This window comes from Psammomys obesus, unplaced genomic scaffold (genome assembly GCF_907164565.1).
Source record: "Psammomys obesus unplaced genomic scaffold, mPsaObe1.curated_primary_1811, whole genome shotgun sequence".
Taxonomy (NCBI): domain Eukaryota; kingdom Metazoa; phylum Chordata; class Mammalia; order Rodentia; family Muridae; genus Psammomys; species Psammomys obesus.
Window position 1 is genome coordinate 3966334 of NW_026596158.1, and position 24253 is coordinate 3990586.

Genomic DNA, 24253 nt, shown 5'->3' on the forward strand with positions numbered 1-24253 from the left:
TTTTTTTTTTTTGAGATAAGGTTTCTCTGTGTTCCCCTGGCTGTCCTGGAACTCAACTCTGTAGACCAGGCTGGCCTGCAATTTGGAGATCCCGCTGCCTCTGCCTCCCAAGTCCTGGGATTAAAGGCTTGTGTTACTGACACTTGGTTTCTTATTGAGCCTGATAGCATGAGCTGTGATTTCAGTGGGAGAGGGTGTTAGGAAGGATAGGGATAGAAGAGCACAATTCTCCACATACTGTGTTTGGAATTGAGGTAAGCATGGGGAAACTAGAGGACCAAATGCATCTCTCTGTTTGAGATGTGGGAAATGGAGCCAGTGGCATCTTAGTTGGCTCCTAAGGTTAGGAGAGTGTTGAACATAGCAATCATGTAGTGGGTGCCTGCTGTTTTTTAGGAACAACCCTGGGCCGTTAAAGCTGATGGGCATGTGGGATTCTCTCATTTACACTTTGTGCCTCTTGGTTTGAGCCAGCAAGCAGCGTGTGCTCTGCAATGATCTTTGTGCTAGGTGATCTCTGGGGTAAACTTTAAACAGTGAGACACACTTAGAGGGGAAAACTATGCAAAGTCCAAGAGGCCAGGACTAGAACTTTGCACCTAGCCTTTGACCCTCTGTTAAGAATTGCAATAAGTATGGGTAGGTATCGATGGGGTCTTACCTGCTCATCTGGGCTGGCCAGGTGGTCACAGGCAGTTCCAGCAGCTATGTTTGGGTTTGAGGCTCCAGGCTGCCTCAAGGCTTGTTTCTTTCTGGAAGATTCTCAGTCTGGATTGGAACTAGCCACACCCTCAAAGAAAGCCTCCTGTCACTGAGCTGGTTCTCTGGGGCCATCACGAAAGATGATTGAAAAGGTGACCCAGGTCTTGGAGAGGCATATTTATTGGGAAAGCTGACAGAGGTGGGGAGTTTCCACAGCTGGCCAAGGCCTCCTTGGGAAGAGAAATCTCAGGGTGGTTGTAGAACTGTCCTTGGAAATGTTGAGCTTGGCTGAGTCCAGCAACCTCCTTAAGGGGACAGGTTGGAGGATGTTCTGCAGAAAGCTTGGCTTCCTACTGCTGCGTTCCCATGATAGGTCAGCATGTCAGTTGTCTCCCATGTTTTGGAAGTATCAGGGTTGTAACCCAGGACTTGCTTGTGCCAAGCCAAGGGGTCTTCTATATTCCTTGTGTTTTTTTTGTTTGTTTGTTTATTTTTTAAATTTAACTTTTTGAGATAGGGACTTACTTATAGGCCTTGAACTCATGATCCTCCTGTATAAGCCTCCCGAGTACTGGGATGACAGGCTTATATCCTCATGCCCCCAACTAAGAGTGTCAGGTATAATGAGCCCCAACTCATAGCCACAGGCTTCCAATGAGTCAGAGCTGCTTTCCTACAGAGTCCCAGTGAAACCAAGGAGAGGGCAGCTCGTAAGAATCTCAGGTGTACCCTATATGAGTTGGGGAGCAGTAGAAGCTCTAAGCAGCATCTCAGACTCAGTGAGAAACTCCCCTGATTCTGTGCACTGCTGGAAGGTAGTTCTGCTTTCTCATTGAGCCATGCTTTGAGTTTTCTATGTACAGAGGCTGAGACCTCTCAGCTGCAGTTAGACCTGTTTGCATTTGTTGCCCTGTATTCTCCTTGTCCTGGGGCCTGCTCACCTGACGGCCCTGGGATGTTTTTGTCTTCTGACATGATTGAAAGATTGTTCACAGACTTACAGGTCCACCCCAGAGGGCTCCTCCTCCCGTGATCAGGCCTCCCATTGAAGGGTTTCTGCTCCAACCCCCAAGAGAATCTCAGTTTGTGTTAGTAGCACACAGCTTCTCATCTTCCCATCATGAGTAGCTGAGAGCTTGGTTTCTGTTATCCCTTTCTTGGCATCCTTAGAGCTCAGGGGCCAACTTGGTTTGTATCCCTTGGGCCACCAACCCTATGATTAGAAGTTGGTGAAATGGTGCCATTCGAATGAAAGGGACATTTGCCATATGATTTATTCCAGAGTCTTCTGCCTTCCTGGGAGACAGCAGTGGCCAAGGAGGGGAGTTGTGGGTAGGAAGGGGGACAGAATTCAAAGAGTAAGATGAAGAACGGTCTCTCATTCCTCACGGGCCTTCACACAAGCTTCCCTGGGTGTGTATCTGAGGAGTTACTTGCCATGCTGAATCAGCATTCTGTCAGGGTCTTGATCAAAAGCTGTCACACCCTATGTGAACTTTGCGCTGCTGAGCAAAGTCCTCATGCTGGCCCTGGAAAGCAGATGAGCCTGTGGAGTCAGGCTGGCCTAGGTGCCCTTTGCCATCTCTGGTTCTTCCCTCGGCTCCATCCTCTCTCTTCTAAGCCCTCTCCTTGTCCCGAGGTGCGTGTGCTTGTTCTCTAGTCCTTCTCAGGAGAGGGGGAAGTGGCTGTGTGGCACCTGCCTCCTGCCCAAAGTCCCCCCAGTCAGGAATATCGTCCTGTAGATAGGGAGCCAGTGCCTGGTCATACTTGCCTGGCCCCTCTTTCCCTGGGAGCTTAGCTATGTGGCTTCATACGCAGCATAGGCATCTTGTTACGGTCTGCGAAGTGGAGCTGGTAGTTTTGGTGAATCTGTATGCCGTCCTAGCCTGTTTCCTGCTGCTGTACCTACATGCCCAAGGCTGGTACCTTATAAAGAAAATCATTTTAGTTTGGCTCACGGCTTTGGAAGCCGTATCAGCCGACCCACCTGATAGTAGCACTGGGTGGGTGACCTTGCATGGAAGGAGTGCACATGAAAGGGACCCTGATTGTGAAGACGTTGTAAATGAGAATGTTGCAGCAATGCTGTGGAGCGAAAGCACCGGTGAGGGCTGTGGGTGCTGCTGCCGAGACTCGGTGGCTAGTTGCTTACACCAATAATTGAATAAAATGCAAATTTGAATGATAAATTAAAGAAAACAAAGGAGTGGTTTTTCATCAAGAAGACAAGGTGTTAACAGTCTAGGCATGGCTCTCTGTGGGCCTTAGGTCAGAAACCTACAGGTGGCCATTGAGGGCAAAAGAGGGGGTGGTTGTGCTGGCTAGTTTTTTTTTTTTTTTTTAACTTTTTATTGATTCTTTGTGAATTTCATATCATGCACTCCAATCCCACTCATCTCCCCATCCTTTTGTATCTGCCCTTGCAACCCTCCAAAGAAAAGAAGAGAACAATAATTTTTAAAAACACCATCCCACAGTCCACCCTTCTGTCCACACATCTTCACCCGCACATGTTCATTGCAGTGAGTCGTTGGTCTGGTTCGAGGCCTCTGGCTTCTGCTACACTGTATGTGCTGGATCCTCATGGGGACTCCTCTTGGATATCCTGTTGTTGCCCTGTGTCACGGAGATCCTGCAGCTTTGGATCTGCAGGACTGGCCCTTTCACTCATTCAGGCAGTTCATAGATGAGGTAGATGTTGGGGTGGGCCAACTGACAGCCCTGGAACTGAGTCTGGGAGGTAGCTGAGTTGGTCAGTCTGCCAGCTCTCCTGTGCCCATACCCCCGGGGCCAGCTCTCCAACACTGCCCTGGCTAGCTCACCCAGTGCGGCTGCCAGCAAGGGGCAGGGGCAGCTCTTCTGCTCTCAGGCCTGAGGCGTGTTCATCTGCACCTTCACCACCAGGCCTGCTCTACGGTGCTGCCCAGGTGAGGTGCAGGGCCCTCTCTCCCGAGTGCTGCAGCCAGTGAGGGGTGGGGCCAGCTCACCCACCTGCCACAGGCGGTGGTGGGGCATCTCTCCCTTGTGCATTCACCCCATGGCAAAATGGCAGACGAGGGTCAGAGCTCTTCTGGCTAGCTTTAATGTCAAATTGACACAAGCTAGAGACATTTTGGAAAAGGGAACCTCAGTAGAGAAAATGTTCCCACCCCTGTGGTACATTTTCTTGATCAGTGATTGGTCACGGAAGGCCCAGCTCACTGTGTTACAGAACCCAGGACCACCACCCTGGCTGGTGGTCCTGGGTTCTGTAAGAAAGCAGGCTGAGCAAGCCATGGGCAGCAAGCCAGTAAAGTAAGCAGCACCCCTCCGTGGCCTCTGTATCAGCTCCTGCAGTGAGGTTTGTGTCCTGACTGCTTGGATGATGGACTGTGATGCGGGAGTGGAAGCAAGTAAACCTTTTCCTCCCCAAGTTGCTTGTGGCCGTGGTGTTTGCCACAGCAACAGAAACCCTGAGACAGTGGCACAGGGAGTTTGGGACAGGGTTAGGCTACAGGGGCAGTGGCATGGCCTTGCATGCTCCCTGGGGGCTGGCTCAGTTATTAGTTTTTAGTCTGCTATTGACCCCCTGGCTGCTTCCTAGGCCTTGGTGGTTGGCCTGGGCGGGTCTGTCCTGTGAATGTCTTTAGCCCCGAGCTGGTCCAGCAGCCACTTTGTTCCTCTCAAATATATCCCTGGGTTGTGTTTTGTTTGGCCGGGACTCAGGAATGACATGCTGGGGACTAAGGAATGACATGCTTGTGCTTTTGAAATCCCAAGCGTCAATTAATTAAAAAACAAACAAGCAAAACCTTCACAAACCAGTTAGGCAGCCAGGCCTAGAGGCAATGGCCTGAAATCACAGCTACTCAGGAGTCTGGGGCAGGCGGATTGCAAGTTCAAGATCTGCATGGCTGAGAGAGCAAGTTCAAGGCCAGTCTGTGTGAAAATACAATATTGAAAAAGGGGTTTGACTGGGGATGTAGCGTAGGGGTGGCGTGCTTGCCTGGGATGTGCCATTTTCTGGGTTCAACCCCCCCCCCCGCATCACAGAAGAAACCAGTTGGGAATGTTTTATGGGTGCTACATTAGATGAGCTTACAGGGAGAGGTTACTCTTAGCTCTGGTCCTGCCTTTCCCTCCAGGGGCTTGGTATGTCGGTAATTTTTGATCCTGAGAGCGTCCTGGAGTATTCAGTTACTGGAGCACATGGCCTTGCCTGGCGCCTCAGGCTAAACTGCCTTTCTTTAACCCAAGCCCAGGACGAGGTGGGACTTGAGACATGTGGAGGGTAAGTGCGCTCACCCCTCATCTCCCAGGGGCTTGTCCCAGGAGACCCCTCAGATACCAACATGTTCAGACGCTCAAGTCCCGTATATGAAGCAGGCAGCAGGCCCCAAGTCTGGGCGTCCGAAGGGACTTCAGACCTCTGAACCTTCTAGCCGAGAGGCCAAGAACCTTCTAGCTCGGGTGATCACATGCCAGGGACATTGTGAGGCTTAAGGAGGTGTTGCAGACAGGGGAGCTATGGGAGGCAAGGAAGCTCCAGCCGAGCATTTTCAGACAGTGGTACTGTGGGTGGGGTGACTTGGCCGGAGCCCATCCATGACAGGAATCCCTCTACATTTGCTCCTGAGGACCCTGTAAAGATGAACTTCCCTCTTGTGCTCTGCTGACTCTCTTCCATGGGTGTGACTGAGAGGGCAGGGAGGGTGTGCGAGTTCCTGGGTGAGGGTGCTAGAGGGTGCACTTTCAGTTCCTGTCAGCCAGGCCAGCTGGGAGCCAGGCCTACAAGCTGTTACCAGGATACGCCTGCCCTTTCCTCCTCCTTGCTTTGTGGAAGCCCCGGGTACTCGTGCCCACCCAAGCTCCCACTCATTCTCCTGGGAGGAAGGAGGGGCAGGTGCTGGGGATAAGAGTGAAGTGTCTAGACCACGGGCGTGTGAAGGTGTTCTCCCCTTCCCCATCCCCCCAGCTGATGTGGCAGCCTCCAATCTGTACAGTTGGGGGTGGCCCCCCACTAACTGTGACAGTGGCATACTCAGCAGCTGTTTATCGAGCACTTGCTGTGTCAGGCAGGGCGCTAGGCACAGGACACAGACTCAGATAGACGCAGGTCTGTCTCCTGGGGGCGTGGACGGCCTGTTTCAGTTAGGGCCCTTGCTGAGGCCGGGAGTTTGTTGCAGGGATGTTTTCACAGAACTGCAGGAGTGTGACGGGAACCTGAGAAGAAGAGGGGAGCTGGGGCCCTGCTTTGAGGCCTGCACAGACCTGCCAGGGAAAGAGTCAAGGGAGCTTTGTGCTGATTTACTCCTTCTCCTCTCCCATCCCTCACGCCTCTCATAGGCTCAACCAACCTGGAATCCAGAGGCAGGACACAGGCCGATGAACCTACGGAACTCTCAGTCAATAGGTCCCCGACGTTGTGGGTTAGGGTTGGATCTGGAGGGCAGGCTGGGAGACTGGCCAAGTGCTGTGGGGTTGTACTGTATGTGTATCCTGAGGGTTTGGGCATTGCTGGGCCTAGGACTACCAACATAGGCTATAAGGCTGGCAGCATATGCGCAGGGGAGCAGAATGGCACGTGCATGATGGTTGGCAGTGCTGTCTGGGTCAGGGCTCAGCTCTCCCACCTGGTCCAGAAAGCCCAAAGCAGATGGCAAGCCCTGGAGTGTGGCACATGAGTGGTCTCTCTAGCCCTGCAGAGGCTTGCCCCCACAAGCCTTGCCCACCTACCAGCTGAGTAGGTACCCTCACCCCTCATCCCCAGGGTAAGCCAGGTGCTCAGAAGCAGAAGGGTGGAGAGCATGATGGACAAGCCTGTGTATGTAGCCTTGGTTGGGTCAGTGAAGGATGCTCCCTGGGTCCCAGTAGGTTGAGCTTGGGATGGTTTGCCTAAGCTGCTTCGCACGCCCAGACCACGGGCGACGGTGCTAACTGGCCAGTGCTCTCTGTTCTCATGTCTCTGCAGTCCTTCCTTTTCCCTGGGGAATGAGACCCTGAAGGTGCCGCTGGCACTGTTCGCCCTGAACAGGCAGCGCCTGTGCGAGAGGCTGAGGAAGAATGCAGCTGTGAAGCCTGGCTCAGTTGTTGTGTTGCAGGGAGGTGAAGAGATGCAACGCTACTGCACCGATACCTCCATCATCTTCCGCCAGGTGAGCCGCACCCCACTCTCACAGGCCTGTCTGCCTCCAGCATGGGGCTGGGGGCTAGGCAGGGGGTGGTTCCCAGGGCCTCTAGAGGCAGCATGGAGCAGGGATCCACATCTGGGGTCAGCACCTCCAGCCTTATCTGTTGGGCAGAGATCTCAGCATATTCAAAGATATCCCTGGGGGAGCAAGCAGGAGGAGTGGTGTTTGGCGTGAGCTCTGAAGAGCCAGGGTGAGTTTGGACAAGCAAGAGGATAGTGTGCCTAGGAATGGGTAAAACAGAGGGTGATCTGGGCCATGGCAACAGTTTTGGAGGACAGCAGAAGATAAGCTGAAGACGAGAGGTTGAGTTCCTGGGACCAAATGCTGGCAAAGAGGAGAGCTGAGAGGGTTGTGTGACCTGGTTTGGCCGATGTTCACCCTTGCCACCCTAACAGCCCTGTATGTGAACCAGGGACTCTGAGGTTCTGGAACTCTGGTGTGCACCCTAGACATCCTGTACTTAGCTGAGAATTACTGCAGCATGAAGTCCCCAGGAGTAGCAATGCTTGCCCAGGAAGCTAGGGTGACCCAGGTTGGGCCTGATCTCACTGATCCTAACATCATACGCACTTTAGAGAGGAGGACACAGGCCTGGGGGAAATAGCCTGCCAATAGGTAGACCTGGATTAGAACCCTACCTTCTAGCTGGGCCCGGTGTAGGCCTATAATCTTAGTGCTCCAGAGGCTTAATTAGTTGGATCACTAGTTCAAAGCCAGCGTGGGAAATTTAGGGAGACCTTACCTCAAAACAAAACAAACAAAAAGAACTGAGAATGTCATTTAGTGGTAGAGCCCTTGCCTAGAATCCCCCAGTGAGGGGCTGGGGTGTGGCTCAGTGGTAGAGCCCCTGCCTAGAACACCCCAGTGAGGGGCTGGGGTGTGGCTCAGTGGTCGAGCTCCTGCCTAGAATCCTCCAGTGAGGGGCTGGGGTGTGGCTCAGTGGTAGAGCATCTGCCTAGCACATAGTAGGCTCTAGCTTCAATCTCCAGTACCACCACCACCACCAACACACATGCACACACTCTAGTTTCAGTCTCCAGTACCATCACACATACACGAGCACAGACATGCACATGCATGCATGCACACATGCATACAGGCATGGATGCATGAATGCACACACACCAAACTATCTGACTCCATGGTTGTGGTCATTTTCTCTCTCAGCTTCTAGACCCAGAACTGTAGCCAGAAGCTTTCTTGGAGTAGGAGTGGGGCACAGAGGAGTGAGAAGGGCCAGGTGGTATGGAAAGGAAGGGTAAGGTTGGCCCAGGCTGGAGCCTGTCCATGGCAGCAGCACATCACCGCCCTCTGATGCTCTTGCTCATGGCCCCATTGTCCTCACAGCCATAGGCCTGCAGTCCCCAGTTGTCCCGTATCATAGAGGTCTGTGTGGGTTTCCGAATTGCTCTTGTGCTTGCTTGATGCTGTCGGCTGCTGGCTGCCATGAGCCTAGTTTACCTTCAGATGGATGAAGCGGGGACATGCAAGAAACCTGAACCATTCAAAAGAAAAGACAAGAGTTAAGCTGGGGGAGTGGCCCAGTGGATGAAGGTGCCCACTGCCAAGGCCGACCACCTGAATTTGATCCCCAGGACCCACAAGGTAGAAGGAAAGGACGGATTCCTGCAGGTCACCCTCTACCTGTGCTGTGGCACACACAGAGATACACAATACATAAGTAAACGTCATTCTTAAGAGACGGTAGGAGGCAGAGTCAAAGGGGCCCTGTCTGCTCTTGAGAAACCACAGCATGGCAGGATGGACAGCGGCAGCTGGGCTGATCAGGGCTGGGGCCGTTTCCCAGGAGGAAGCCTGAGTCCCAGCTCACCTGCCTGTTGCACCTCATGCTTCTGCTTTGGTCTTGCTCCCTCTGCAGGAGTCCTTCTTCCACTGGGCCTTCGGTGTCATCGAGTCAGGCTGCTATGGTGTCATTGATGTGGACACTGGGAAATCAACACTGTTTGTGCCCAACCTTCCTCCCAGCTATGCCACCTGGATGGGAAAGTAAGGAGCGGTCCCTGCCTTGGTACCAAGCCTGCTGGGAATGATGGTGGGGTGGGGACATTGTGGGGGAGGGACAGTAGCCAGCCCTTCGCTGGCAAGCTCTGACTCACAGCCCTGAACCTCAGTTAGGGAGAGCGGTCGGATCAGAGCTGTAGGCTGGGGGCACAGTTTATTGAAAGCCCGGATCCCTTGCATACTAAAAATGCCTGTGGCGTTTGCACAGTAGGTGGTTGCTTCTGCATGGGCTTGTGGGGAATGTGTGCTGTCTGGGTCCCCTTTCTGAGGCTTGTCACCATGTTCAAGGGTGTTACTAATGCCTGTCTTTGGCCTCACATGCTGTCCTTGACTGTCCTTGACTCTCTGTGAGAGATGGTGGAGAATGAGGGCTGTGCCAGGGTAAGGAGCAGAAGCTAAGCTCCCTGGGAGAGACTGGCCCACTTCTACCCTCTAAGACACCCGGCAGCCGCTCCCGCCTGCTCGCAGCACTGAGGCAGAGGCTATGTATCCAGGGATGCTTGAAGCGATCAAAGAATCTTGTCTTCCCATCTGTCATTGTTCCAGGCTAATGTGTAAATTGTAGCCTTTGCTACCTGGTGCCCCATCTTGCTCATGACCAGGTGGGCTAGTGAGTCTGTGGCTAGTTTGAGTGACACAGCACCTGGCTGCCACACTGACTCTGAGCTCTTATAGAGGGCCAGACTCCTAAAGGGCTGTCCTCCAAACCTGCTGTGCTTTGTATGCTGTCCCTTCCTGCTGTGAGCGGACTCCACGGCGTCCATTGCTGGTCCTGGCATGTCACCCTTCTGCTGTCTCGGGAGGGGGGTTCAGCTCCACGAATTGGCATCAGTCCCGCTTTTACGCCACTTGGCAGCATCCCAGGCTGGCCCTGGGCCACCAGGTTTGCTGTGGAGATGCAGCTGAGGTAGAGTTGGCAGCAGGAGAGATGCAAGCTCTGGTTCCCCTGTGAAGTTGTCTTGGCTTGACGCTTGGGAGGGACCAAGGCAGGATGAGGAGTAGACATGACTTGTCTAGCTGCCTTTGGGGCCGACAGCTGGACAGCCAGGGAGAGGCCATGCCTGATGCCCGCCTTGCTCATATTCCATTTGGAACCAGATCCTTACCACTTCCCTTCTATAAAGAGGAAACAGGCTCAGTGTGCTGGGGACTGCTGTGTCAGCACTGTGGCCTGTTCTTGTGGGAGTTGTGATTTGAAGTCAGGCTTGCCCATGGCCTCTCCTGGCCTCTGTATGGTGGCTATGAGGCACCAGTGTTCCAATTCCTTCCTAGGAAACAGCACCATTACAGTGGTGTGTTGTTGGGTTGGTTGTATCTGAGCTGCCAACGTGAAGTGACGGTGTTACTAGGAGTACCATCCCTGAGTGGCTGAAAGTCACCAGGCTGGCACTGAGCTTGTGATCTGCCTGGCTGGAGGGGTGGGATCTGTTCACTCCTGTTTGACCTTGGCTGTGTGGATGGTGCTGTGTGACTGAGGCTAGGCCATGGAAGCCCCTTGTCCTCTCTGGTGGGATGTTAGAACACAGTTTTCCTATCATGAGGAAGCCCATACTCACCCCTTTGGAGAGCCTCCAGCTGGTGCGGCACCAGCCACAAGCATGGAAGAGCCTTCAGATGAGTCAGGGCTGCCGAGGTCACAGGTGTCATGGAGCAGAGGTCAGGCCCAGGCTCTGTCCTGCTTGCTGACCTTGAGAGTCCACACATTAGTGACTTTTCTCATTTCAACGAACTACCTGACAGAAGCAACCCAGGGGAGGAAAGATGACTTCTGGCTTAGTGTTTCAAAAGGCACAGCTCATGATGGCTGGGGAGGCACGACAGCGGGGGTGACTCCAGGTGTGTCATGAGATCATATCATGGCAGCCAGCTAGGCAGCAGACAGCAGGACCAAACGTGTGGCCAGCTGCACGTCTCCCAGCTTGCCCCAGTGACCCAGCTAATAAAGGTTCTGCAGCCTTCCAGAAGAGCACTCACCTAGGGACCACATGTTCAGCCACATGAACCTATGGGGGATGGTCAGATTCAGACCATAGCAAGCACAAACAGTTTTTTGATCTTTGTACCACTCAGTTTTAGGATTATGGAACTGTAGTGTGGAAGTCAGGTTTTCACTGCTATGACAAAGTACCCGAGGGAAACAAGATTTTAAAAGAGGATGTTATAAAGAGGAAAGGTTTATTTGGGCTCATGATTTCAGAGGTTTCATTCCGTGGTCTGTAGACTTCATTGCCATGGATCTGACTTAAGGGTGAATACCATAGCGGTAGGAGCATGTTGCACAGTAGGTAGAAAACAAGGGGTAGGGGAAAACAGACAGACAGCCTAGGGTGCTAAAATACTGTTTTAAGGTTATGCCTCTCAGTGACTTATTTACTCCAGTTAGGCTCTGTCTCCTAAAAGCCCATTGAGCTATTAGTTTGTCAGTAGTTAAGCCATTGATGAAGATACCTTTATAAGCCTCTCTTGAGCATTTCCTCACAGGGGAGCAAGCCTTTAACATATACGTTTGACGCTTCTTATCCAGGCCATAGCATCTAGAAACTCAGCCAACCTTGAAGAACTGCTTAGGTCTCATCTCCATAAGGTGCTCCCAGAGTGCTTCCTGCACCCCAAGCTGTCCTTGTGAACAGAACCTGCTGCTGTCTTTGATGGTTTGAATGAAAATGGCCCTCATAGGCTCATAGGGAGTGGCTCTATGACCTTGTTGAAATGGGTGTAGCCATTTTGGAGGAAGTATGTCACTGGGGGTGGGCTTTGAGGTCTCAGATGCTCAAGCCAGGCTCAGTGTCTCACTCTTCCTGCTGCCTGCCAGCATGCTTCCCACCATAATGATAATGGACTAAACCTCTGAACTGTAGGCCAGCCCCAATGAAATGTTTTCTGTTATAACAGTTGCTATAGTCATGGTGTCTCTTCACAGCAATAGAAACCCTAAGACAGAATCCCAGGGACTGGGGTATTGCTGTGATTGGCCTGACTATGCTTTTGCCTGGAGAAATGTGGAACACTTTGGGACTTTGAGTTAGAAAAGCGATTAGACACTTTGAATGGGGTTTAATGAGCCAGACCAGGAGGAGTGTGGAAGAGAGTGGTGCTGAGGGTGATTTGAACTGTGGAACCTGGCTCAGGAGGTTTCAGAAGAGAAGAAAAGTAATGTGCGGCTTAGAAACCATTCTTGTGATATTTTTGTGAATAATGTGGCTGCTTTTTGCCCTTGTCCAAAAAAGTCTGCCTGAAGCTAAATTGAAGAGCTATGGATCAACAACTTTGGCAGAGGACATTTCAAAACAGCCTAGTGTTGACTGTGCCACGTGGTTATTAGTGGCCAATCTTATGGAGGTCTATAATGAAAAGGAGCAAGCTGAGCAAGGAAAAATACAAAATGTACAGATTGTGGAGAAAAGGGATACCAGAAGGTGTAAACGGATTATGGAAAAACCTGATACTAATTGGAATAAAGGGAGTGGTGGTCTCAGAGCCAGACCCATCCATCTAAGCTTCCAACTTGTGAAAAGTGCTCCAATTTGGTAGCAAACACCTTTAATCCCAGTACTCTGGAGTCAGAGGCAGATGGATTTCTAAGTTTGAGGCCAGCATGTTCTATAGAGTGAATTCTAGGACAGCCAAGCTTAGGCAGTCAAGGAAACCATCAAAAACAGCTGGTGAAAATGCATTTGAACAAGGGGTCTGTGTTCCAGCCCCAGCAAGAAGAACTTGACAGCTTCGGCCATGTGGTTCTGGCTTTAGAGTCAAGCATAGAGGAAAGGGGTAGTAGGATCTCCCTCCACAACCGAGGAAAGCTGCCGAGGCCAGGTGTATGTCAGGGGTGTCCCTGCATGGAAGCCCAGAAAGGCCATTGTGAAGCTGTGAAGGTGAAGCCTGGATTGCCTTGGAGACTCCATGATGTTGGAGATGCCAGAGTCATGGTTCCCTGCTGAGGAGAGCTGCTGAGGGAATGGAACCAGCCCAAGAGAGAGACCTGTGCTGCAGTCAAGAACGCTGAAAGGAGTTGGAGATCTGAAGAGTGCTTTGACGTCAGACATGGAGTGCAGAGCTTAGAGTTTTCCCAGCTGGTTTTCAGTCTTGCGTTGGTGCAGTATTTCCTCACTGTGCTCCTGTTCCTCCTCTTTGGAATGGTAATATATATCCTGTGCCATTGTAGGTTGGAAGTATGTGATCTGCTTTTTCATTTGATTTTACAGGTGGTTACAATTAAGAGTTTGCCATGAGTCTCAAAAGAGACTTTGAACTTAGGACTTTTGAAATTGGACTGTATGCATTTTGCATTATGATATGGCTGTAAGCCTATGGGGGGCCAGGGAGAGAAATGTGGTAGTTTGAATAAACTGGACTCCATAGGCCCAGCGGGTAAGCCCCGTTAGGAGATGCATCCTTGTTGGAGGGAACACGTCACTGGGAGTGGGCTTTGAGCTTCAGGTGCTCAGAGCAGGCCCAGAGTCTCACTCTCTTCCTTGCTGCTCGCCAGTCCAGTGCCACCGAGCTTCCCACCATGAAGATGATGGGCTAAACCTGGGAAACTCTAAGCCAGCCCCAATTAAGTGCTTTCCTTTATAAGAGTTGCCGTGCTCATGGTGTCTCTTCACAGCAATAGAAACACTAAGACACTGCCCTCATAACATCCACTTGGCCGTATCTCCTTGCTCAAACTGAGCTTGCGGAGACAGACAGCTCAGAGGTTGGCAGATACTTTCAGCTGTGAGCTGTAGCAATAGAAAGTGGAGGTCCGTGAGGGTCAGCTGAGGGCCTCAGCGGGCCCCACTTAGAGCTCCTGTCTGGAAAGACCCTCAATATGTCTCCTCTGCCATCTCTTCTCGTTGCCTCTTGGCTCCTTTTTCTCTTGAGGTGGAATGGCACTGTGTAGCCTAGGCTGGCCTCAGATTCATAGCTGCCCCTGCCCTCCCCAAGTGCTGGGATTACAGGTGATCATCACCATGCTTCCCTGAAAGAAGTGTGTGAGTGATTGTGTGCGTGCAAGTGTATGTGTGGTGTGTGCTGCTGGGCAGTGAATCTGGGCTGCACAAGCTGGGCGAGCACTCTACCATTGAGCTGTGGAAAGGTGTGCCTGTGAGCGGAAGGCCGACGTCTTCTGCAGCTGGTAGACTGGAGGATTGATCGTGCCTAAGGCACTCTCTCCCAGTTGCTGAACCCACGTGAACACCCTTTGTTTTCTACATGTAGTGTATCCTGGGAACTTAGAGCTCTTGAGTGATGGGCTTAAAGCCCAGGACCTGATTGGTCAGGTATCAGCAGTCTCAAGAATACAGGAGCCCCTCAGCTGGGTCTGAGACAGTTCAGAGTGTCCCCGTAGTCTGCCCCTGCTTTGCTGAGACAGCTCACTGTCTGATGCAGAACGGGTAACCTTGAGTGGAGGAGGGGGCCTGCAGGGTTGGCCCCCTGGTGAACGAGGCTGTGTGTGCTCTGCAGGCCAGACCAGCAGACACCGCGGCTGAGACAGTTCCTCAGCAGACCTTTCCCTTCTGTGCTCTGGGGCGATTGTTTGTCTCTATCCTGAGTGTTTGGGAGGGAAGGCCTGATTGTAACGGGCAGGTGACAAAGGGGCTGGTTGTCTGGGCTGGATCTGGGAAGCAGCCAGATCTGATGTGCACGGCTGCTTCCAGACGCTGCGGTAATCGATAGGGCACCAGGAGCAAGGCTGACGGGATTACCTGGCCTTTGCAATCAAAACCCACCAGACTGCACATTTGACCTTAAGCTCCTCAGCTTCCTTTGGAGTCTCTATCTGATGGCTTTTGAAAATCCGTCTGGCAGATTCTACAATCCAGTCACTCAGGGAAACCCGCTGGAGAATCCGCAGCTGCCGTGGGCACAGCCTTGCCGTCAGGGCTGCCGGTGCTGGGGGAGGGGACTGGAAGCCTAGGGCTGGCCCTTGCAACACCCCACACCCTAACTGAAGTAGGAGGGAGGGAGCACCTGATAGGTTTTTGTAGGAGTCTGTCCAAAAGAAGGGTTTGCTGACAGTGGCTCTGGCCTGGGTATCTCGGCTCCTCTAAGCAAACACACTTTGGTTCCGATCATTCCTGCTGCCCCCCCCCCCAGCAAACTGAAAGGAGAGTTAGTATGCCTGGCCTAGCAGGAGGTGGCGAGGACCTGTCCGGCCGCAGGCTCCTCAGGAAGAGGCTACGGTGAGCTCTCCAGAGCTGAGTCCCAGAGGCCCTGTGCACAGCTCCTTATGATAGTGGAGCCCTTGTGTGTGTGTGTGCGCGCGTGTGCTTTTGGTGGAATGCATATTGTTTGAGACAGGGTCTTGCTACAGAGGATAACCTTGAATTCAAGATCCTCCTATCTCAGCTTCCTGAATACCGGAGTCCTAGGCATGTGCCATCACGCTTGGTTTTATGGGGGCCGTTTGTGGCGTGAGATGTGGTGTGTAGGAGGTGGTTTTTTTTATGGCATAGCCCCCACCTCCTGTAGTCTTTGGAGTCACAATGACCCTCTCTGGGGCGGTACTCTGGCTCCTGCTGTTACCAGGAGGAGGGATGGCGTCTTTGAGGGAGGCAGGCCTTGAGAAGGGGCTAATGGGTGCTTTCTGAGTCCCCCTGAGCGCCTGCACCTAGGGATCAGCCAGAGCCCCTAGCTTTCATGGCTGTGCCACTCTTGGCCTGTAGGTCACCGATCCTTACCTTGCCTTCCTCTGCCTGGCTTCTCCATGTCGGATAATCTCAGAGGCTGCGCCATGGCCGCTCCAGCTCGCACACAGGAGCAGTCTCCAGGCTGAGAACACTGCTCTGATTCGCAGAAGGCTACTTTCCTCTTTGAGAACTTAATGACATCTTGACATGGTTGCTGACTTCTGCCCTGCATGCGCCATCAGCGGAGTAAAAGGCAGCGGCATTGTTTGGAGCCAAAGGCAGGCGCCAGGCACTGGAGATGGACGGCGGCTGCTATCATTTGGCCTTATTACTTATTCATTAACCGCGTGTAGGTGGCCAGCTAGCCACTGAGACCCACTCTTTAAAATTTCATTTTCTGGAGAGTTCCATCATGTCTGCATCACGTGGCATTAATTGAATGGCTCCTTCTCATCTGAGGCCTCACGCAGGGCTTCGGTGCTCATGGCACTCTGAGCAGGCATCATCCACTCTGGGCTTGAGCTTGGGCCCAGCTGCTGGCAGAGCAGGCCTGCGAGGGCCTGAGTGCCAGACCTGTACTGTGCACTCGGACGGGCAGTACCCGAGTGAACTCAGCTCTGCTCCTGATTTGTTTCTTCAGTCTGGTTCTTTCCGGTTCTTTCCATCGGGCTCTCCCATGTGATGAGGCTAGGCTGTGCTTGCTCAGCACTACAGGTCAGCTCAGTGTAGACCCTCCAGGAAGCCGGTGGCCCGCTCAGCACACCCTCAGTGCATCCAGTCAGTCCCAAGTGACCCCTCCCTCCCCCAGCCAGTGGACCTGTCACTCCTTTCCCCTCAACCCCACCAAGTCATGGCTGCCAAGTCGTCCATGGCTGGTTTGATCATGCAGCCTGGCACACATACCCCTTCAGGTAACATCTAAATGATTTTTACAGTAATTAACCCAAGGACATGAAAAAAAGCAAGTACTGTTCAAACTTAATTATCTCTGCCCTTTCTAAGAAGAATGTAACGTGCAGAGCACTAGACAGAGTGCTCACAGCCCTTCATATTTTATATGTTGGTGGTTATTCCTGGCAGGACAGTGTCTGGCTCCTAAGACCCAGGGACGTTGGCCTCCGTAAGGAGAGCAAGTACTGGGCAAAGGGCACAGGGTGGGACTTGTGCCCACTTCTTCCTGTTGGGCCTTGTCTGGGACCAGCCATCTCTGGCTCCACCTTGCCATTTGCCCAGTGGAATGGCTCAGGACACGGTTGTGGTTTGAAAGTCATTTGTCCCCCATAAGGTCATGTATTGAGTGCTTGGTTCTTATCTGGTGATGCTGTTGGGAAGGATGACTCTGGAGGAAATAGGGTGGGATGTCTTTGGAGTGGTGTCTTGTCTTAGGCAGTCCCCTGTGTCTGCTTCTCCCGTCCACCATGAAGGGAACAGCTTTTGCTGTACATACCCTCTACTGTAATGTTCGGCCCCCACTAATTCCGGATCAGTGGAGCCAAGAGCCACAGACTCAGCCCTCCGAACCCCAAAACTCTGAGCCAAAATAAGTAACTCCTTTCTTAGGCTGTTCTGTAAGGCATTTCCCCACAGTGACGTAACAGTAACTGCCTTATGGGAGTTTGTAGGTGAGCACCCAGTTGCGGGGACACCCAGTGGTCACAGCCCCCTACGGTAGTTTGCTGCCACCTTCCCTTGGCTTTATGCTATGAAGCTCTTGACCTGGAGTTTCTCTGCTCTGGCAATTCTCTGATGAATCCTAACTTGTAAGAGAAGGACAGGGAGAGGTTTCCTAGTGGCTTCCTTCTAAAGGATGGTTTTTGGAGGGAGGCTTTGGGTGTCCTACAGCAGTGGACGTGAGAAGGTTAGGCCCTATGGAGTGGCTGCTCTGACCTCCTGTACAGAGCGCCCTGGATGCTGGATCAGACCTTTGTGCTTCTGAATCTGTAGGGAGATGGCTTTTCATGCCTGTCACACTGGTGATGACAGAGTGACTGGGGCTAGAGAGAGAGCTGAGCAGGCCCAGCTGCAGAGGGAATGATAAAGATACCCAACAACTGTTTTGCTGGTGGCCCTGCCTCTTGCTTTCCCAGTCTGCAGCTGGGACTCCCAGAACCCAGGTGAAGTGAGACCTCCTGCCTCAGCCCCTGAGGCCTTTTGCTAATGGAGGTGTCAGATCTTGGCCAGTTAACTTGTGAACCCTGTCTCATGGCTGAAGCTAATGTGACAGAATTGTGCAAATTTAATTAATGCAAGAGCTTGACACCCAGGCAGTTTTTCAGAGGCTCAAGGAGAGGGGGGAAGAAAAAAAGCAGAGGGTATTCTGTGAGGTCACAGTGAGACTGCAGTTCCTTAGCCTGAGGTGGGTTTCCTACCTGCACTTGGAGCCCCTTGCTGCTGGCTCCACTGCCCTCCCTGCCCCCTGGTCCTATAGCCTGCACCTCTGACAGCCAGTTTCACTAGTTTTGGAGATTGATGTTGGACCAGAGAGAGCTGTGGGCTCCCAGTTCCCAGGCAGCGCTGCGTTGTGGCGCATAGGCCGTGGAGCTCTGAGGCTCTCCTCCTGGTTTCATCTGGGACTCCCAGGAATACCACCCCCCTCTACACACTCCAGAAAGCCCTGGAAGGAGAATGTGAAGACCGCCTGCTCTACCTTGTCCCAAGGCCTCTGTTGGATGGGACCCACGCTGTGAGAGTGCAGGAGGACAGAAAGGGTGGTGTCTCCCTTATGTGGCAGCCAGCGAGTGTGCGAGAGTAGAGGGTGGCATGTGCGCACCCCTGGACTTGGCTCTTGGCTGGTGGCACCCCCCTGTGTGAGCCCGTTGCCCCAACAACATTGGCTCACCTGGGTGGGCCCGGTGAATCCTCGAGAAAGCATCGAGAGTTGGCTGCCGCTTGCCTCACCTTATCTACTCCATGCTTTCTCTTTGGCTAATTTTTTAAAGTTTGACGAATAAGCTTAAATTCTTATCACATTAAGAAATAATAATACTGGCTTCTTTAAAGTGTTAATGTATTAACTAACCTTCCTTTAAGGAGGTATAGCCTGGGAAGTCACTTGTTCTGTGCCCCTAATGGTGAGACATAACGGCTGCCTGCCTAGAGGCTCAGTGCTGTGGAGAGAAAGAGTGGAAGCAGGGACCTTCTCCTACCACTGCTTGCTGCCGGCAGCCAGGGACATGGTGGCCTGAACCAGGGGCCAGGGATGGCAGAGGTGGTTCCATGGCACAACGCCCTTTATCATCAGCTGCTGGGTGTACCTGTTTGCTGCGGGATCCTCACACTGAGGCAGGCATGAACCCTGAGCTTCGTCGCCTGGATTTGGCAGGCAGAAGGTGGCCAGGCTGAGGCGCTGCCAAGCCCTGACCGTGGTTTCCATTCTGCTTTCTTTTGAGGATCCATTCCAAGGAGCATTTCAAGGAGAAGTACGCAGTGGATGATGTCCAGTACTCGGATGAGGTGAGTAGCCGACATGGTGCTGCCTGTCTCAGTAGGCCTGGACTGGCGGGAGCCCTCCTTCCCTGGCCAGTCTCCCTTCCTCTGCCACAGTCTGGGGACACAGCTGCTGGACACCGGCCCCTCAGGAGCACCCCTGTGTAGAAAGTGCAGGCAGAGAAAACCCACAACAGATCTCTCTGATCAGAGGATGCTCGCCTCAGGCTGGAAAGTGCATCTACCTCAGGAAGAAGCATCGGGCCGCCTGGGTTATGGTGACCACTGAGGTCTCTACAGGAAGGGTGTCTGTGAGAGGCAGCCTGCCTGCAACTGGGACAGAGATGTCATCAAAGCTGCCAGCGGGCTTGGTCTGAGCCTTCATGTGTTGAGGGGACTATTTATAAGAAGAGCCCGAGGTCGTGAATGGCCCGTGAATAGACAGGAATTGGGATACCTTGACTTGAATCTATCTTCCAGCCTGGTCACCCAGCAGATGCTGGGTGGTGTGGGCAAATATATCACTGTCGCCCTGAGGCTGTGACTCTGCCCCTTGTCCAAGCAGATGAAAGGTTCTCTTTCATCTTCCACTGCTGACAGAACAGGGCTGAGGCAGAGATGGGAGCAGAGCTAGGAGCTTCAAGGTCTGAGCAAGCAAAGCCCTCTGATACCATGGCCACTGCCTGGCACACAGGAGGCTTCTCTGCTCCATCCCTGGACGCTGTCACAGCTCTATGCTCTATGCAAGTCAGAGCTGGGCAAGAGTCAGCACCTGTCACTGGCCGTCCATCCTGGACCTGGCTGGATCAGCTGGACAGCACACTGCATGGCCCTAGACAGAGCTTGAGAGTGGACACGTGCTAAGAGCTGGGGCTGCCAAGCCTAGGAGGCAGCATAGGTGCCTGTCAGTACATGAATGGAGAGAGGATTGCTGTGTGCACACAGTGGAGTGTGCCTGGAGTCATCTGCAGGAAAGTGATGGCCTTGAGGACCCTCATGTGAATGGAAAGAAGGCAAATGCCATGAGTTTGCCCTCAGATGTGTAGTCTAGGTAAAACTCATCTATCTACCTCCCTATCTCCCTATCTCCCTCCGTCTGTGTGTGGGGTGAAAGCAGGACTGTTTGGGAAGCTGAAGTTGGCCAGTGAGGGGAGGAGGGAGACAAGAAAGGATAGTGGAGAATGTGATGAAAGATGCGAGAGATCAGACATGAGAACATCGTAAGGAAGTGCAGTTTTGTGCTGTGAATATACATTAATAATTTCTCTGGAAAGACGTTGATGAAGAAAAAAGAGGTAGCAGCGGAGAAAGGAGGGGAGCTTTGAGGACCAAGACTGGGCTGGAAGGGTAGAGGTGGTCAGGAGTGCCATCCAATGGAGACCAAGCAAAAACCTGTCCCCCTGGGCAGGACACAGCTATGTTGGGGTAACAGCACCAGGTGAAGAAGCAAGTTTTTGGGACCCTGGCCAAATACATGGCACTGTCAGGAGCCTGCTTGTCTGTGCCCCGTGTTTTGTGCCTGGCCACTGGCTCTGGGGCAGACAATTCTTCTTGACCTTGGTCAGAGCAGCTTCCGCCACATCCTGTTACAGAAGCAGCATGGTCCCACCTTGAGTCCCGTAGCCCTGGAACACTAATCCTGTTCCACCGTTCATCATCTCCACCCATCGAGGCCTCGTGCCGGCCCACTCCGGGCTCTCGGGATAGCTTGTGAATGGCAGCACTGCCTAGCCTTCTGTTGTCCTGTCTCTATCTTGTTTGCCTTGCCATGCCATCCTTGCACTCTTCCATCTGAGTCCCAGAGATGTACAAGGAAGTATCAGAAGTGTGTAGACCCAGAACTCCACCTGGCAGCATGGGGCATGGGCCAGCACAGGAAGTGAATTCATGGATGAAGCCACTGAAGGAAAGTAGCGCCCTGTCAGGTTCCCAGGAACACCTCAGGGAAGGTGAACACTCACATACCTGTACCATGATCCATGCTCTCTCTACCTTCTGTCCTGTTGGACCATGAAGAGATAGGTAGTTTATTATTTTTTTCTGAAGTATTTAAATAATTATTAGTATGTGTGTGTTTAAAATATTATTTAGAAGTATGTGTATATGTCTGTGTGTATGTGCTTGCCGTATCTATGGATGCCAGAAGGGGGCATCAGATTTCCTGGGGTTATGAGTTACAAGTGGTTATGAGATGCCCAATGTGGGTGCTGGGAACTGAACTCTGGTCCTCCGAAAAGGCAGCTGGTGCTCTGCGCCACCATCTCTCCAGCCCCCATAATGTATATACATTGTAGAGGAAAACGAGTTTCATTGTTACATTTTCACATATGCACACTGTGAACTTTGTTCATGCCTCCATTTACTGTTTGTCCTGTCCCAACATGGCCTTCTTCTCAAATAGTTCCCCTTCTACTCTGAGGTCTTTTTCTCTCAGCTGTAGATTCCGCAGGTGAGGGAAAACACACCAGGTTTGTCTTTGTGAGTCTGGTTTAACAAGATGATCTCTGCTGCCGGTGACTTAATCTCGTTCCTTGTATGGTCAAATAAGACCCCACTGTGCCTGTGCACCGAATCTACATTCTGCATTTGTCTGTTGATGGCCACCTAGGCTGACTGCACATTACTGTTGTGAATTGTACTACGATAAATGTGGGTATGCAAATATCTCTGTGGTAAGCTGATTTAGCGTCTTTTGGCTATATATCCAGGAGTGGCGGAGCTGGCTTATACGTAATTTTGTGAAGACCTCCATACTGATTTCTGTATTGGACGCCCTCATCTAAACTATAGTGTATATGGTTTCTTCCCCCACATACCGGGAGGCAGCTTTTGATGGATGCTTATGCCATATGGCTTCAGGCTTTTAAGGGTGACTAAATGTTTATTCACATGCTCCTAGTGAGGTCATTTGCGACATTTTGTCTCTAAGCGCTAGAGAAGAGAGATCTGTTCATCCTTCACCCTGACCTTGTCCCTGATGCCGTCCTTTGGCAGGTATGTTTCCATCACCTCTACCCGGTAATGTTCATCTCAATGCCTTGCTCTCTGGGCCTTGACTGAGCGGTCTCCCACTGTTAAACCTGGCAGGAGAGCGAGAATAGGCTCTGTCTTGGGGTGGGGAGACGGACGCCCTCCTTTGCCTGGGCTTCATCCAGTGCTGCTCGAGAACCTTCTCTGGGCTGTAGCCTCAGTGATTGACATTTGCATTTATAACTGCAGGGAGGGGAGAATTCAACTCCCATTTACACTGTGGTTTCTGGGGAAAGGAAGGAGGAGCCCCCAGGTGCAGGACAGAAGAGGAAGAGGAAGGATCCAGGTGGGAAGGTCCTCAGTGAAGGTGCAGGCCAGCAGCCACTCAGGCCAGCTGGCTCCTAATCTTTTAAGGCAGAATGGTAAATTCAAAGCTTCACTAGAGGTCAAAGGGCAGAGCCTCTTTAGGGTTCTGGAGTACTCTGCAGGAGCAAAAGAATTATTATCGTCATCAGTCAGCCCTGTTGATCACCATGATTGCTGTTTTGCATTTTTTTATTTCTCTGCCAGAGAGAGACCTAAGGGCCTTGGACATGCTGGGTGCTGGCACTGAGCCACCCCCCCCCCCAAGCTTTGACTGCTGTGCTCACTCTGGGGTTGCTTGCAATAATCCCTCCCAGTCCCTCCCACCCTGTCCCACAGTGAACCACAGATCCAGCCCTATTTATAGACAAGGAGGCCAAGACTGAGAGGCCCCACAGGTGGGGTGTGGCAGTGTTGGGGTGACTCTAGCTCTACACTTGCCTGTCAGAGGTGAAAGGCTGACTGCAGGAGGCTTGCTTGTGCAGAGGTGACCCAGGCTCTCAAGTTCCTGAAGCTGGGAACAAGGCCCACCAGAAGGAGCTACTGCTGCTTTGAGCCCCGTGGGCTGGGAACATTTTCTGATGTGGGCAGCGCTCAGGCTTGGTCTATCAAGGAAAGTGACAGAGTGTTCCCTAGGCAGGTATTCCTGGGCATTTTACAGTGCTCAGTCCTATCTGGCCTTGGCCATCCTTATAAACCAGACAGCTAGCTGCATGTTCCTGCATGCTCTGAAAGAGGGTGGGAGTGGCCCCAGGTCATTGCTGATTCCTTAGTGGCTTATATTTAAAATTTAAAAAAAAAAATAAATAAAGAGCAGGTGTCAGAGAGTGTAGCTCTGTTAGTAGAGCCTGGCTTGCAGGAAGCCCTGAGTTTGGTGCCCAGAAGCAAATGAATGAAGCTTAGTGGTGCCTGCCTGTAGTGCTAGCCTGTGGTAGGTAGGGGCAGGCCGATCAGAAGAGAAGACCATCCTTAGCCATGTAATGCATTCAGAGTCCTACGCTGTACAAGACCTTGCCTCAGAAACAATGCAGTCATGTGAGATGACAGGCCTGGTTCCCCTCCTCCTCAGAAGAGCCAGAGCACTCAGGGGACCCATGGGAGGGAGCTCCACAGCACTGCAGTGTGTCTAACTAACTGGGAGCCAGCAGGATGGAGGGTGATTTTTGCACTTGCTTTTTGGCACAGGGCAGATGTTTGAAGGTCACAGGGTCAGTGACTCAGCTCCTCAGCCGTAGGCAAGGAGCATGTAAGAGAAACAGCCCCAGCTGCCCAGGGTTAGATGCTCCTGCTTCTCAGCCTCGGTGTGGGAGGCCTCCGGAAGTACAGGGGTCTATAAAGGTCAGGCTACCTTGCTCTGAAGGGGCTACTGTATACCCCAATTGTTCAAGAAGAGTCAGATATCCATATTGTTGGTTCATTTTAAAAGCAGATTCAAAAATCTAAGGGCATTTCAGGCCACTGGTGTGTGCTGGTGTTTTGGGAAACTGCCATGAATAATGGCTTGTTTTCAGGAGTTTGAATGCTGCTAGGACAGAGCCTGCACACTGGGACCACATGGGCTTTCTCAGCAACACAGTTGAAGCGCATCTAACTCCTTTTCAGAGTGACTCACTGGCTTGGTCAGAGTCCTGGTTAGGAGCCTGTGCAAGGCTCCCTGGGGATTGTCCCCCGGGCAGGATCTGGGCTCATAGGGTTCTGATAAATTCTTAGGGTGCATGTCCACCTAGTCAGGGCTGCCTGGGAGATGGATGCTGGCTATGGCCTGCAGCAAGACAGGAACATTTAACAGCCCAGCTGGGAGAACAGACGGGTCCCCTGTGGCCTGCACTCCTGGGGATGGCCTGGGGTTGTTAAAGCTGTGCTGTCTAGTCCTGGGGCTATATTCAGAGCCAGTGACAACAAAAGAAAACCCGCATCTTATTCCCTTAATTTCTGAGGCCTCCAATCGGTGTGCTGATGAGTGTAGCACTGATGGGTCTCCACAGGGAA

The 24253-nt window shown here is 52.2% G+C and overlaps 1 protein-coding gene across 1 annotated transcript in view; it reads left to right on the top strand.

Annotated features, from left to right (window-relative positions):
- Pepd (peptidase D) overlaps positions 1-24253 on the top strand; it is a 132259-nt gene that overhangs the window by 1231 nt on the left and 106775 nt on the right. The window contains exons 2-4 of the mRNA XM_055594982.1: positions 6653-6836; positions 8752-8879; positions 18895-18958. Coding sequence (XP_055450957.1) covers positions 6653-6836; positions 8752-8879; positions 18895-18958 — 376 coding nt within the window. The remainder of the gene's footprint in view (positions 1-6652; positions 6837-8751; positions 8880-18894; positions 18959-24253) is intronic.